General features: G+C 35.0%; 1 protein-coding gene across 3 annotated transcripts in view; it reads left to right on the plus strand.

Annotated features, from left to right (window-relative positions):
• Positions 1-15,310, plus strand: part of LOC136843430 (protein bric-a-brac 1-like) — a 361,384-nt gene that overhangs the window by 142,347 nt on the left and 203,727 nt on the right. For all 3 annotated transcript variants that reach the window (XM_067111890.1, XM_067111891.1, XM_067111898.1), the window contains one exon: positions 8,834-8,874. In XM_067111890.1, coding sequence (XP_066967991.1) covers positions 8,834-8,874 — 41 coding nt within the window. The remainder of the gene's footprint in view (positions 1-8,833; positions 8,875-15,310) is intronic.

Raw genomic sequence — 15,310 nt, forward strand, 5'->3', positions numbered from 1 at the left:
ACTTTCAGGTCACTTATGGCCATTCGTTCTCGTAAAAGGTCTTTTGTGAGGTATATTTTTATCATGTATGCAGTAGCCTTGGAACCAATAATTGGCTCACCTGCAAGTTTATTGTTTTAATTTTTCTCACACACACTATATATATATATATATATATATATATATATATATATATATATATATATATATATATATATATATATATATATATATATATATATTATATATATATATATATATACCAACAATTTGTTTTTCTCTTCTTTACAAGAATCCTTATTCAGACAGACATTATCCAAATGCTCGTGATTCTAGTAATTTTAGTTTTTGTCTCAAATACTGAGATTCTGAAATTGCTGTCGGTACATGTTCGTGTGTTAGGCATCGAAAATGCCGTATAGTTCAAACTACACCTCAAGAACACAGCCAAATCAGTTATGATGTGTATAAACCCCTCATTTAAATTTACACCTTGAAAGTTGAGATGTAATGGAATTTTGCTAATGAAAGGTTATTGTGTTCATAATTTGTGTGCGAATCTGCAAGATCTTTAATAATGTGAGTGACGAAATTGGCGAATTTAGGTTCCAGAGGCATCAGATTATCGGCATAAACTGAATTGTTGAGTTACAAGTTCGCCAGTGGATTCGGAGATAAGCCTCCTGTGGGAAAAAATAAGGCGATTCGAATCCGGACATTTAAAATATATCCAAATGGCTGAACGAAGCGAAGAGGCAAAGAAATGGAAAATCACATTTCCATTCTGATCACACTGCAGTAAAATTTAATTCGTTTACATTTAATTGTTGTACACTAATTTCACAGTTCGGTTATGGCTACCTGTTTTCTCGAATAGGGTACAAGTGAAAATTCAAGAAATAATAGCTCAAACTTCTCTCTCAAGACTGCTGGTAACAGAACGCGATGCTTAAATCTGCTTCTCGAGTGATTTTGCAATTGCCAAAAAGATCAACCACAAATGAGATCGTCATTATTTGATTGCCGGTTGGAGGGGGGCAGGTAACACATAATGATGCAGGTGCTTTGATTTTGTGTCATGTCTCGAAGCTAATGCTGAATATTATATGATATCACAGGTCTAAATACATCGGATCAAGTTAGTATGTCAGGATTTAGTATTTGATACACAATAGAAGAGATTATCTATAATTTAACATCAGGCAGTATTGCATGTCCAGAAATATGTGGAGCATGAGGCATTTGCGTATCTTGGATGCATGTAATAGACCAGAATTCATACAAAAATAAAGGGTCTTTCATTTAAACGAAAGAACTTGATTGTGTCAGACGAAAAGAATGGATTGCGTTAGATCGTAAGAATCCACTTGACCTGGAAGACCCCATTATTGAAGCCAGCTTTCACGGGTCGAAGAGAATGGACGAAAAATGGAAATGGTAAGTCTTCAGTGCTGGTTATCTAATATTATGGAAAATAGGGAGTCTTTTTAAAAGATTCACGAACGTACGTCTCACGTTTGCTATTTTGCCCTTCTCGTGGATTTTATTATGAAAAAAAGTATTGGGAGATTGGAGAGGAAGATTTAGATTGGAGTAACGATAGAAACTTGTCAGATCGAGCATGCGCAGATGATGCCGCCGTTTTGATCAGCAGAACCACAAGATTTACAAAGCCTGCTTAATAGATTGCATCATATAGCCAGAGATCTGGCTAGATCAGTCTACAAAAACAGATGTAATGAGGACAGAGCATGCACAAATGGATGAAGTAACACTAAATGGAGAACGGATTAATGAGGCTGGATCTTTCAGATATTTAGGAGCAATAATATCCAGTACAGGTTCTGTCGAGTTGGAATTCAGTGAGTCTAAGGAAAAAAGGTTAATCGAACATTGGTCAGGCTGACTAAGATTTGGAAATCAAATAGACTGAAACTTCAAACGAATGTAAGATTATAAATGTGACTAGGACGAACTGTATTGCTATGTGGAAATGAATCATAGTAAGACAATGAAATTGCGGGTAAAAGATTTTGGTGATTTTTCAAATAAAGCTCAAAGAGGGAGTCAGATGGAAGAATAGAGTTAGAAATGATACCATAATTGAAATAACGGATGATCCATATGTAGACGAGATAATGATAGAAGGGAGATGACGATGGTTTGGACATGTCCTTCGGACAACGCTTAGAAGAGTAGTACGTTATTGGCTTCATAGTTTCAGCTGGGCTGCTCAGGCTTTTGGCGCCAGGAGACTGTGAAGACCTAGATCTAGTTGGAGGAGAGTAATCCTAATAATAATAATAATAATTAACCAGATAGCATGGTTAAAACAATGATTTTCGTTTGTAAAGCATGAAACTTGATATAACCAGGGTACGCCCTAATGTTAAACCTACAACTTTGGAAAACGCCTCTACAGTTTCTCTGAATGTCAGCACGGTTGGATTCGCTTTATTTACTTATTTATTTATTAATTAATTAATTTATTTATTTTTAATTAATTCCATGAAGACTTGTGTCTTGAAATGGTTACGGTACTAATATGAATTGTTTTCGATTCTTACGTACATTTTCTTGTCGAATTCAGATTCTGTAAAGTCACAGTCAACCAGTGTGCTAAGTTTGTAACGCGTGTCCTTTTTATGATAATTCTGACACTAATTCACACGTGGCTTTTATTTTATACTATCTTGATAGCTTAGCCGACAACACCACTGTTACTTCTATAACAAACCCAAAAGGCATAGATTCGAATCCTGGCCGGGTCAGATGCACTCATCATATATAACTCCCTTTGGGTATAAGTTATTCCCTAGGCACAAGGAATTGGATATTAAGGGGAATTTGCGGCTTTATTTTTGAGACAAAAAAAAAAAATTCACGTGTGAATTAGTGACAGGACTATCATGAATAGCCACATGTCACAAATTTGACAATCGGATATTTTGATGGACATTAGTTGCATTGAAGAGTCTAAAAAATTACTTTTTGAGCCTAGATATATGAACACATACAAATATACATATATATAATATATACATATATACTGTATATGTGTGTACGCATATATATACATTTATATATATGTATATATATACAGTCTTAAGTTTTAACGTGTGTGTATGGGTTACAGTGATATTTGTCATTCATATTTAATGAACAACTAAAGATAATGCAAAACTAATCTCTCTCTCTCTCTCTCTCTCTCTCTCTCTCTCTCTCTCTCTCTCTCTCTCTCTCTCTCTCTCTCTCTCTCCATACAGCCTCAAACCCCCCTACTCTTTGCCCTATCCTCCCTTCTCCTGACCCAGATTACCTCCGGAGATTTTAAGAGCCTGAAGACTTTTAGTGCTATGAAGGTGAGAGGTCGAAGTTCATGGGGATACCGTCGTGGAGATGCTGGCGAAATGACTTCCTTATTTCGCCTTTTCTAAAGTCTCCTTTTCGTATCCCCCCTTAAGCCTCTGGTCGATAGTTACAATGTAAGTTGTTTTGTACGCGAGGGACGATTTCCTCGACGTAATAAGCCCGTTGTTTGCTCTCTGATGGGTATTTTCTGAGTATTGACAGGAAGAATTATCCCTCTGAGAGTGAGATCAGATAGCGATAATGCTTAAAATACTTTCATGTTTTGCGTATCGAGGAATCTCGTTGACATTTTACGTGAACGTTATTAAATGACAGAATTTTTCTTGCTTTTGAAATGTGGACACTTAGCGCTCGTTCCCGTTGTCCAGATTTCAGTTTGGAATGTAATCACAATCGTACTTTTCGAGACTTGAGGAAAATTGTCCGTGGAACACCTGCTCAAGTTTTATGAATACTTAAGGAGTCCGCGAAGATTATTTAGTCATTTATTTTCTATGTATTACAGCCTGCTAAACTAAATTGGACCTTCCCATAGAGAATAGACAACAGGTATGATAAGTTATGGATGGTCAGAGTCACGCACCTAACAAAGAATTTCATGGCAAACAGACGTAGGCATAAAGTACCTCATAATGTTTAGTGATGCCGCCCTTGTAATTTTATTTTTCAATGTTAACGAAGCGCATAATTCAAGTCTGAGCATCTGCTTAATCACTGGCCGGAGGCTCAGCACTTCCAGGTCACGCAGCAGGTCAGAAATGACCCTGACCTAAAAACAGTAGTGTTACGTAGATACTTACGAATATTAATTAGGTGATCTGAGATGGAGAAGTTAAAATCCAAAATGTTTAAAGAGTTTCACGGAAGTTTTAGGAGTGAAAATACCATCAGAATAAAGTAATGAGGAGGAATTGTTTATTTAAAGATAGTGCGATTCAAATCGATTGTTAACCCTCTGCCGAATTCAGTGTCTTCAGAAGCATTAATGGTTAATGGAACTGTTGCGCGCATTATGGATAGGTAGCTGTTTCGGCCTCATAGGAACCTGTTTTTTCCGGTAAAGGAAGTAAATTATTTTCACTGGAATATATGCTGATTATGAAATGATCTAAAGAGAGAGAGAGAGAGAGAGAGAGAGAGAGGCAGATTAAAATGTTTATTATGTACGTGAATTGCTGCCTAACTAATCCAGTCCCACGGCATATGTGTTCAAAACGTAAAGTTCAGAATGGCTGTGCCCTTGAATTTTTTTTTTTTTTTTTTTTAGGTACATTGCTATTCTTTACCTTGGCTACATTTGATGGCTTATGAATGAATGAATTATAAATCATTTGTTGTTATAACAAATACTTTTGGGTCATTTCCAGTACATGTTGCTAATATTAGATATGAATGAACTAGAACAGTCTTTTATTGCTAGAGTACTCAACGTCTTCTTTCTCCAAAACAGCGCTTGTGCCCTGCGTTTTCTAGGAATAGCTTACATATCTTCCAGCAGAAGAAAGGGAATTCGAAGTTGATCTCCCAAACGAATTATATAATTTTCTCCATATGGGGGTAGTGCCATCAGTGCGCCTCACGCGGTGCACTGTAGGTATTACTTAAGGTTCTTTACAACGTCCCCTCGGCCCCTAGCTGCAATACCTTTCATTCGTTTTACTGAGCCTCCGTTCATTTTCTCTTTCTTCCGTCTTTCTTTCCACCCTCTCCTAACAATTGTTTCATGGTGCAAGGGCGAGGTTTTCCTCCTGTTACACCTTTCAAACCATCTTTACTCTCAGTTTCCTTTGCAGCGCTGAATGACCTTATAGGCCCCAGCCTTGGTCTTTGGCCTGAGTTTTATATTCCAATCATATCATTTTAAGAGATGTTATCAAAATAGGCGTAAATAAATAGAATATTATGATTTACCTTCTTTGGAGATTGATATGCATACCTACTGCTAGTTGAGGATCAGTTCATTTCAACATGGTAGCGAGAACTTCCTGGTGAATATATATGATTTAAATGGTTACATTAATGAGAAGACGTGAAAACCAAGCTCATTCTTCCCATTAGAATTTGCTTGCCTGGTTCAACATGCTAATCACTTTTAAGTCACCGTGGAAACCCTCCACAGTCACTTGATTCATTCGTGTTTATATTTGCCAGGTAACCTTCCCGCGTAACCTAGTATTAAATGCTCGTTATCAGGGCGTTTAATTATAGTCCGCGGCCTATTTTGCAGTAGATTGATCGTCGCAATATGCAGATGCCACTTTCTTGCAGTTTTACAACACGGAAAAATCGAGCATCTCTGGTTTTAAATATGTTGGTCTCAAGTCATGATTAAACTCTCTTCAGTTTCATACTGAAATGCTATTTTGAAGTCATGCGAGAAACAAAAATTTACCTAAAATTTTTATATTTTCTTGTAACATTGGCCATTTCCTCTCTCTCTCTCTCTCTCTCTCTCTCTCTCTCTCTCTCTCTCTCTCTCTCTATATATATATATATATATATATATATATGTGTGTGTGTGTGTGTGTGTGTGCGCGCGCGCTATATATGTTTTGGGTTTAAGTGTTAAGCCGCCCTTATCTGGTTATTTACTTGTTAGGGTTGAATGCTTTGCTCTCTAAGTGTTTGTAACTCTGACTTATGAACACCCAGTAATTTCACAAGGCTTAGTGACGTGAATGTTTTGAGACTATAGAAATGTATTACTCTTAACTGTGAGTTACACGCTTCCGCACTTTATTGAATGTATTCATATTATTGTCTGTTAGTATAGTTGAGGACTTTGTAAAATGTGTAAGGGAAAAATATCTGATTTTTCCTTTACCTTTTACAATAACATTTGCTTCTTATAATAAGTAAAATAAAAAGAAAAAATTACTAATGGTTAGTCTAATCGAGGACTTGTAAATGTATAAATGTATGAAATGTATTGCAATGTATAACATTTGCTTTATACATTGTCTAAAATAGAATTACTTGTTAAGCTTCATACGCTAATCAGAAGAGTGAAGTTACAAAATTTATTCCTATATCCTTATATTATGAAGCCGAAATTCGTCTCCCCAGAACAATTTAGGAGCAAACACTTTAGTTATTTTGCAATGTCAACTATTGCTGATACAAATAGCACCTTCGTCCTTTATTACCGCTTCAGAAGGTCATCTTACTTTATCTCTTTCAGTGCGAAGAGTTTTTTCCGTGTTTGTCTTCCTTCCCTTGAAGGGTCCCAAATTAGAACGATCTTTCTTTTTTCATGTTTTCGTTCCTTGTGTGTCGTCCAGTTTTGACATTTTATTTTTGCCCTATTCCTATTCAACTTAAGACGCAATGTGATAGTTCTCGTGGGTTTTAAATGTCACGAGCCATGCTAACTTAAATCATAGTGGACTCCTTCGAAAGAAAAATAGTACTATTTTGGAAGTGTACAATCAAATCTGGCTTTTCCTGAAGCTTTCAACAAACGCGTGCTCGAATTCGCCTCGATGCAGCCTTATATATCTTGAAGTCTGATGGGTTCTGACGAAGTTTTTTCCATTAATTTGACGTAGTTTTTTTCCGTTTATCGCACTCCTCCTGCATGGCTGCCCAAATCGGGAAATACAAGGAAAATAGAGAGATTTTAAAATTCCGAGGCTCTCTTGTTTAGTGACCAAAGTCGTATCTGTAGAACAAGGTGAGCAAAGTTGGGCATTGTATTAGATGGGAAATTGTGGATTCCACTCGAAGTTCATTGCGTGGAAAAGCTGTAGTATATGTAGATACAGATGTTTATTGAACACTGTTTGTAACTTAGTGTTCTTGTTTTTAATACTGTTGCATACATTCCTTTCTCTACGTGATTGCTAGTTATCGGCATTACGAGTTTTACAGTTAAACTGTTACGTTATTTATTATTATTATTATAATTATTATTATTATTATTATTATTATTATTATTATTTACGAGTTTTACAGTTAAACTGTTACGTTATTTATTATTATTATTATTATTATTATTATTATTATTATTATTATTATTATTACGAGTTTTACAGTTAAACTGTTACGTTATTATTATTATTATTATTATTATTATTATTATTATTATTATTATTATTATTATTATTATTATTATTATTACGAGTTTTACAGTTAAACTGTTACGTTATTTATTATTATTATTATTATTATTATTATTATTATTATTATTATTGTGTTTGCGATGTACCCACTAACTCAACATTTTTATTCTTAATCTAATTTTGCAATACCCATTTCTGGTATCTAATGGCTTATTTACTTTTGTACTGGATTAACTCACATAAATTGCCTTTGATGTAATTTTATATTATTATCCGTAAAATTTCCACTTAAATACAATATAATCCTTCGTTCTTTTTGATTGCTTAGTTAAAAGTGCCCTACTTTTTAACTTCTTACGTAATTGTATTTTTATTTCAACAGCTTTAGTTTTCCTATTTAAGCTTAATGACTGCGTTGCAGTATGTAATGGCTGTTATTTCCATTTTTTTGTGTGTGAATTTTTTGAAATTGTTATGTAATAAGATTTTTAATGTTAAGAGAAAACGATGTGAATATTTGTTATAACTTTTTATGAGAGAAAAGCTAAAGTTCTTGAGAAACGTTAAAGTTATTTCGTTACATTAAGAATTTGTCAGTAAATTCTGTTTGTGATGAATTTAAATTTACGTAAATGAGTACTTGGGAGCAAATGTAACGTATGGTGGCAGTATGAGAGATGTTGAATTACGGAATAGTCGAAGCAAGACATATAGGGGACTGAATGTAAATGATTAGGAAGAAACTTGACTTATCCATGGAATGTAAATTTGAAATGTATGAAGGGATTGTTGAACCCGTTCTCCTTTATGGGCGTAAAGTGTGGATGCTGAATGCGAATGAGAACAAAAAGGTTAAAGCTGGTGAGGTGAACTGCCCACGTAGTTGAGACAGGGTAAGCAGAATTGATAAAGTGAAAAATGGGGATATTGGTAGAGGTGGGAACAAGTATCGTAGGTGAAAGGAGGGGTCAGAATATTTTGAGGTGGCTTGGTCATGTGGAAAGAATAAGCGATGATGGGTGGAAAGGAGAGGGAGATCTGGTAGGATAGTATACACGATTCAGTGTTGAAGCATAGATACAAACACACACACACACACGAACAGAATGAACATAAAAGTTTTATTATTATTATTATTATTATTATTATTATTATTATTATTATTATTATTATTATTATTCATTTGCTTACATTCCATGAACTGAGAGTAAATGAACAAAAGTGAAAAAATTATCATAAAAACAGTGAACTAGAGAGTACAACTATAACTGTAATGATTAATACTAAATGTATTTCCATTTATTGTTAGTACGAGTATGTGCAAGTAGATGAATAATAGATAAAAAAATAAGTATTTAAAGGCGCTTACCTTCAGAGCTTGAATCTATATTTTGCTAAGTCCCACAAATTTTGTATTTCAGGCCGATGGTATATCAGCTCCATGGAGGACTCTGGGAGTTATGTAAGTACTGCTGTTTTGCATCATTTTGAAAGCGAAAAGAAGTCTGAGAATATATCTGTTTCAAAGAAATCTGTGGTATTCATATGTATAGCTGCAGTTTGAGGAGAGAGAGAGAGAGAGAGAGAGAGAGAGAGAGAGAGAGAGAGAGAGAGAGAGAGATAGTGTATGTGTTTCGGGAAAAGGTTTTCTTATTTTTTTGAATTTTGTGAGAGAGAGAGAGAGAGGGAGAGAGGAGGTTCAGGAAAAGGTTTTCTTATTCTTTTGAGTTTTGTGACAGAGAGAGAGAGAGAGAGAGAGAGAGAGAGAGAGAGAGAGAGAGAGAGAGAGAGAGTCGGACAGACAGACAGACAGAGAGTGAGATTTGGCAGAGAGAGAGAGAGAGAGAGGAGTTTTGGGAAAAGTTTTTCATATTCTGAATTTTGTCACGTTTGCTGTGCGGGCTATATATGAAAGTATTTCACCGAGATCATGACTCGAAATTTCAGCACATATTAAGAGGTTACCATTAGTTTGCAAAGATGCCATATAAGGCTGTAATATATCGCTCTTAGTTCTCCATAAGGAAAGTGTTTCAGAGAAGGGTTGTAAGGTCAAGAGCGTTCGGCGATGCAAGAGAAATTCAGCTTAATGCCTTTTTCTTTATGAGGAGAGAACCATTCACCGGTGTAACCTTCCAGACCAGTTTTGGATAAGATAACAATTTGAAAAAAAAAAGGATGCGTTCGTCCTTTTTGCGCGATAGTTTGTTACGAATGCAATTCATCAGTTATGACAGATTGTCGCCAGGTGGGCGCAGATGACCGGACGTCCTAACGACGTGGCCGTGAGAACGAAAACTCATATTGTGGTTTCGTTATCCGAAATACGTCAGAATTGCTTTGCTAACAGTGTGGCTACAGATGGGCTGCCAATTATCTCCGGGCGTTAATCCGTATCTTTGACATCTGCTTTATGCGAAAGGCTGTGCGTCGGCAGATGTGCCAGTGTCGCCGACGCATAACAGTATGTTACCGCAGGCGCTCGCGAATTCAGTTTTCCTGTGAGTGCTTGTGAGAGCTGAGTTAATCAATCACGCTGAATTTTATTAAAGGATAACTCGGATTTTCGATGTTTCTACCCAATGGTCCCATTCATTGGTTTGAACTGCCCTTAACCTCTGAAAGTTAGCTATATGCGTGATGGTTGCTACTGAGTTTAGACTTGAGGGTAGTCTGTTTAACATTCCATTGCAGTATGATTCAGTAATATATTTGTGTGTGTGTGTGTGTGAGAGAGAAAGAGAGAGAGAGAGAATGTTCCATCTGCTTTGAGGGCGAATAGTTGAGAGAGAGAGAGAGAGAGAGAGAGTGTTCCATCTGCTTTGAGGGCGAATAGTTGATTTTGGTATGTAGAATTTGAGTTTCATTCGGGTTCTCCATGAAAACCTTGCAATAAAACTTCTCAACACGGTCGTTTTCTATACTTTTTTTTTTTTAAATGCGGTTTATCGCAACAAAAGCAAAGTAAAAAAAAATGACTCGTTACTCAAGATCCTGTTGGTTGGGAAGAAACGCATGATTTGAAACTATATTCGTAAATTACGTCCTTGGCTTTGGAAGGACAGTTAGACGTAGGCGACAGTGCAATTCAACCTCTTGTCTGTCAACATTTTGTTTGTTCGTGCTACTTCAAACTCGTCTGGAAATGATCACTCGAGTCAGTTTCCAAAGTGCGCCTTTGAATGTCATGCGTTATGTTCCATGTTGTAAAATAATTCTATTTGTCATTACCAGTTAGTATAGTCCTTTGTGGCTCTGCTATTCTTGTCTGGAGTGGGCTACTTTACCATTAGGTTCCTATCTTTTTCGAACTGAATCAGAAGCAGTTCACGTAACCAGTGACCTCGCCTTTTCATTGGGTATGTTTTGCCCAATGCTGCATATTACAACCATTTCTGGAATGGTATAGTTTCTGTGTTTTCCCCTTCTATCGTATTCTTTGGGGATTAAACTGACCTCCGGTCCCACCTCCACCCTCCCATTTTCTTTGCAAGTCTGTGTATTTACAGAAATTCCGTATCTCGTTCGTTGTTGTTTTTGACAAAGTTAAAGTCTGTCGTGTTGATTGTTTGTTGTTTGGATTTGATGATAATCTTCGTTAACGGTTTTAATAGGGTCGTTGCTGTCTCTGCAATTTCAGCAACTGAAATGAGCTGTAGTTTGGAAGAGAACGATAGAGGAATGGTAAACATTACTATCAAAGTTGCCAAATAAGATGGTATTTTTCAACTGTCACTAATGTGCACTCATTCATTTTTTCTGCTTCAAGTTTAGGTTTATATGAAAATATTTCGTCATAATATTAAATGTAATGTGGAAAACAGATTACTAAGAACAAATGTTAAGGAAAATTACATTAAATTCATATTTATTTGAAATATATGGGTTAAGAATCTTGCTAAACTGCACCAGCGTCGGTGGCTTTGTATGTTTGGATGCCACGTTGATACGAACCACTGAGTTAGAGGATATTTATGAGTTCTAGGATATGAAGCACCTTTTAACTAATGAATGCCATTTCCATTATTAATAGCTGAATTAAGTAGTACATTTCAGTGCAAGAAAGTCGTTTAATGTCACAAAGAAATATGAGTGACTTCGTTCAAAAAATATATAGAATTTTTGGCCAGAGGCCAAGCGCTGGGACCTATGAGATCATTCAGCGCTGTTGACAGTAAGAAGGTTTGCAAGGTGTAACAGGAGGAAAGCCTTGCAGCTGCACTATGAAACAATTGTCAGGAGATGGTGGAAAGTCAGATGGAAGAAAGAGAATATGAATGAAGGTAAAGCAAAATAATTGAGAGAGGTTGCAGCTAGGGGCCGAATGGACGCTGCAAAGACTCTTAAGTAATGCCTACAATGCACCACGTGTGGTACACTGGCGGCACTGCCCCCCTACGGTGACTTCGGTCAAGCGCAGGTATTAGGCTAGATTGCATGCAAATGACACTCTTAACTGTTATTCTCCATCTTGAGACCTAAGGAGACTTGAATGTACCTTTTATTTTTGTTACTCCAGTGTCTTAAGCGTGGGCAGTCTGTAGTGCGCACGCGCCGGGATGCGCATGCGCACAGACAATGAGAGAGAGAGAGAGAGAGCAAGAGAATCGGTCTGGTACGAACTTTCACCCGTCCATTTCTCTCTCTCTCTGTCTCTCTTACTCCTCTGAAGGTGTGACCTTTGACCTGGATTGCCACCTCGTCTTGACTCGTAACTTGCATTTACTGGACCTGTGTCGCGACCCCCCCTGACCTTTTGCATTTCTTTTGGGCTGGAAAAAATAAGATCACGAAGTTAGCGAGAAATTTTTCTTTTCGGCCAGATGACGAAAATTACCTTTGAGTGGTGGAAATGGGAACGGCTTTCCTAATTTCACTCTCTCTCTCTCTCTCTCTCTCTCTCTCTCTCTCTCTCTCTCTGTACATATATGTATGTATGTATGTATATATATATATATATATATATATATATATATATATATAATATATATATATATATATATATATAACTATATATATATTTATATATAATATATACAATACATATATATACATACATTATATAAATAAATATATATACATATAAACATATCTATATATATATAATATATATATATACATACATACATACATGTATATTATATATATAATGTATTATAACATTGAGAGAAAGAGAGATTGAGAGTTCAACATTTACGACTTTTATAATTGCACAAAAGGTAAGAGTCGAGTTGAAATACCGGAATCCAGTGTTTCCTTTATGAACGAAGACTTTCTTGTGATGAAATGGAAGTGAAAGTTATTTTGCTTCACGTTCGAAGGATAATGAATATAACTCTCGACGGTCATTCCAATTCACTGTTCAAGATGGTGTGTTTCTCAAGTGGGTTTTCATAAGACTTTTCACGGTCAGTTTCTCCAATGCAGCCTGCGTCGAGGTTAGAGAGTGCGAGAGAGCGATGATGGCTGTTGTCTGTGTTTGTAAAGCGTGGGGATGAGTTGAAATCTGTCTGACAGAACACACACACACACACACACACACATATATATATATATATATATATATATATATATATATATATATATATAGAGTATATGTACATATGTGATAGTAGATAGACATATAGAGATATATATGTGTGTGTGATGTATGTATATGTGTTATATATTTTCATTTAATTTGGCCTATATAAATATATATTGCATTTTATATTTTCATTTAATTTATATATATATATATATATATATATATATATATATATATATATAGAGAGAGAGAGAGAGAGAGAGAGAGAGAGAGAGAGTCAGAGGCGTCTATGTGTGTTTTTATGTTTTCACTTAATTCGATGTAGTTTAATTTCATTCAGTAGTAGTTGAAATCCTTATTTGAAGACCAATTAGGGCGTGATTTTTATGGTAAACATTTAATAATGCAACTATTAGGTATTCAGTGATTCATTTCCTTTACCTTGATTTACTTAACTATATATACATACTAAAGATATTGTAGTGCGGTAATAGATATCATTAACTGGATTGTTATTATTAGTATTTTTGTTACAAGTACAAAAGTTATTTTTGAATAAGAAAAAGAAACTTGACAGTTGGTATTTTTTCTTTTTAATTAAAATTTAGAAAAAGCTGTAACCCTTCAGTAATGAAGTCATTGTGGATATTGTACCTCGTTTTTTACCTTTTATTTTTCATGGGTGTATTTGTGATCGTGATGTTGTCACAATAACCACCCCCCCCCCAAAAAAAAAAAAAATTAGGATTGTCGTTATATACGTTTGTACTTTAATATCATGTTGGTAGCATAGAATTCATTGCCATAAAAATTACGGCAATGAATTTTGTATGACCAGTTCATTAACAATTTTTTTTGCTTACTATAATTTTTCTCCTTTCTCTCACTGATGTAGTTTTTCATCTTTTCTAAAAACTACAATTTATGCCTTCTTGAATTCAAATTATTAACTGACTTTTATATGCTTTCCTGTATTCTAATTATCAACTGAGTTCTATCTGTTTTCCTGTATTCTAATTATTAACTGAGTTCTATACGCTTTCCTGTATTCTAATTATTAACCGAGTTCTATCTGCTTTCCTGTATTCTTATTATTAACTGAGTTCTATCTGCTTTCCTGTATTCTAATTATTAACTGAGTTCTATCTGCTTTCCTGTATTCTAATTATTAACTGAGTTCTATATGCTTTCCTGTATTCTAATTATTAACTGAGTTCTATATGCTTTCCTGTATTCTAATTATTAACTGAGTTCTATACGCTTTCCTGTATTCTAATTATTAACTGAGTTCTATCTGCTTTCCTGTATTCTTATTATTAACTGAGTTCTATCTGCTTTCCTGTATTCTAATTATTAACTGAGTTCTATCTGCTAATTTTCCTGTATTCTAATTATTAACTGAGTTCTATATGCTTTCCTGTTCTATATGCTTTCCTATTCTAATTATTAACTGAGTTCTATATGCTTTCCTGTATTCTAATTATTAACTGAGTTCTATATGCTTTCCTGTATTCTAATTATTAACTGAGTTCTATACGCTTTCCTGTATTCTAATTATTAACCGAGTTCTATCTGCTTTCCTGTATTCTTATTATTAACTGAGTTCTATCTGCTTTCCTGTATTCTAATTATTAACTGAGTTCTATATGCTTTCCTGTATTCTAATTATTAACTGAGTTCTATACGCTTTCCTGTATTCTAATTATTAACTGAGTTCTATATGCTTTCCTGTATTCTAATTATTAACTGAGTTCTAATTATCAACTGTTTTCTGATAATGGAATTCAACAGATATCCCATTGTCTCAATGACCGTAGTTTCTCCTGTGTTGTAATTATTGTAATTTCTTCCACATAAATTTACATTTTTTCTCTGTCTAAATAACGTTTTTTTTTCTTTATTTTTACTACACCACCTTATGTCTGCTCCATGGTAATCAGTTTATTCTTTCGGTATTGTTATTGCAACTTCTGAAATTTGCTGTTTTCCATTAATGTTTTTTTATTGTAAATACACCACCTAAATCTTCCCCTGTCCGATGAGCCTATTTTTTTTTATTCAAATTACACCACCTTCAGTCTGCTTCTTGTAATCAGCACATTTTTCTTTTGGAAATTAGGACACCTAAAATTTCCTCTTTCCGGCAAATATATTGTTCTTGTAATTACACCGCCTAAATATTTCTCTGTTTGATAAGTTGTCTTTATTCTGATAACTCTAACTGAATTGCTCTTGTAATCAGTATATTTTTCCTTTGTTGCGTCGGCGACACCCGAAAAATCCCCTTTTCAGTCAGTATATTTTCCTCGAAATTACAACACCTGATTTTCCTTATTTTGCTTGAAATTACAACACCTGATTTTCCTTATTT

The sequence above is a fragment of the Macrobrachium rosenbergii genome, chromosome 11 (assembly GCF_040412425.1).
Source record: "Macrobrachium rosenbergii isolate ZJJX-2024 chromosome 11, ASM4041242v1, whole genome shotgun sequence".
In the NCBI taxonomy this organism is placed as follows: Eukaryota; Metazoa; Arthropoda; class Malacostraca; order Decapoda; family Palaemonidae; genus Macrobrachium; species Macrobrachium rosenbergii.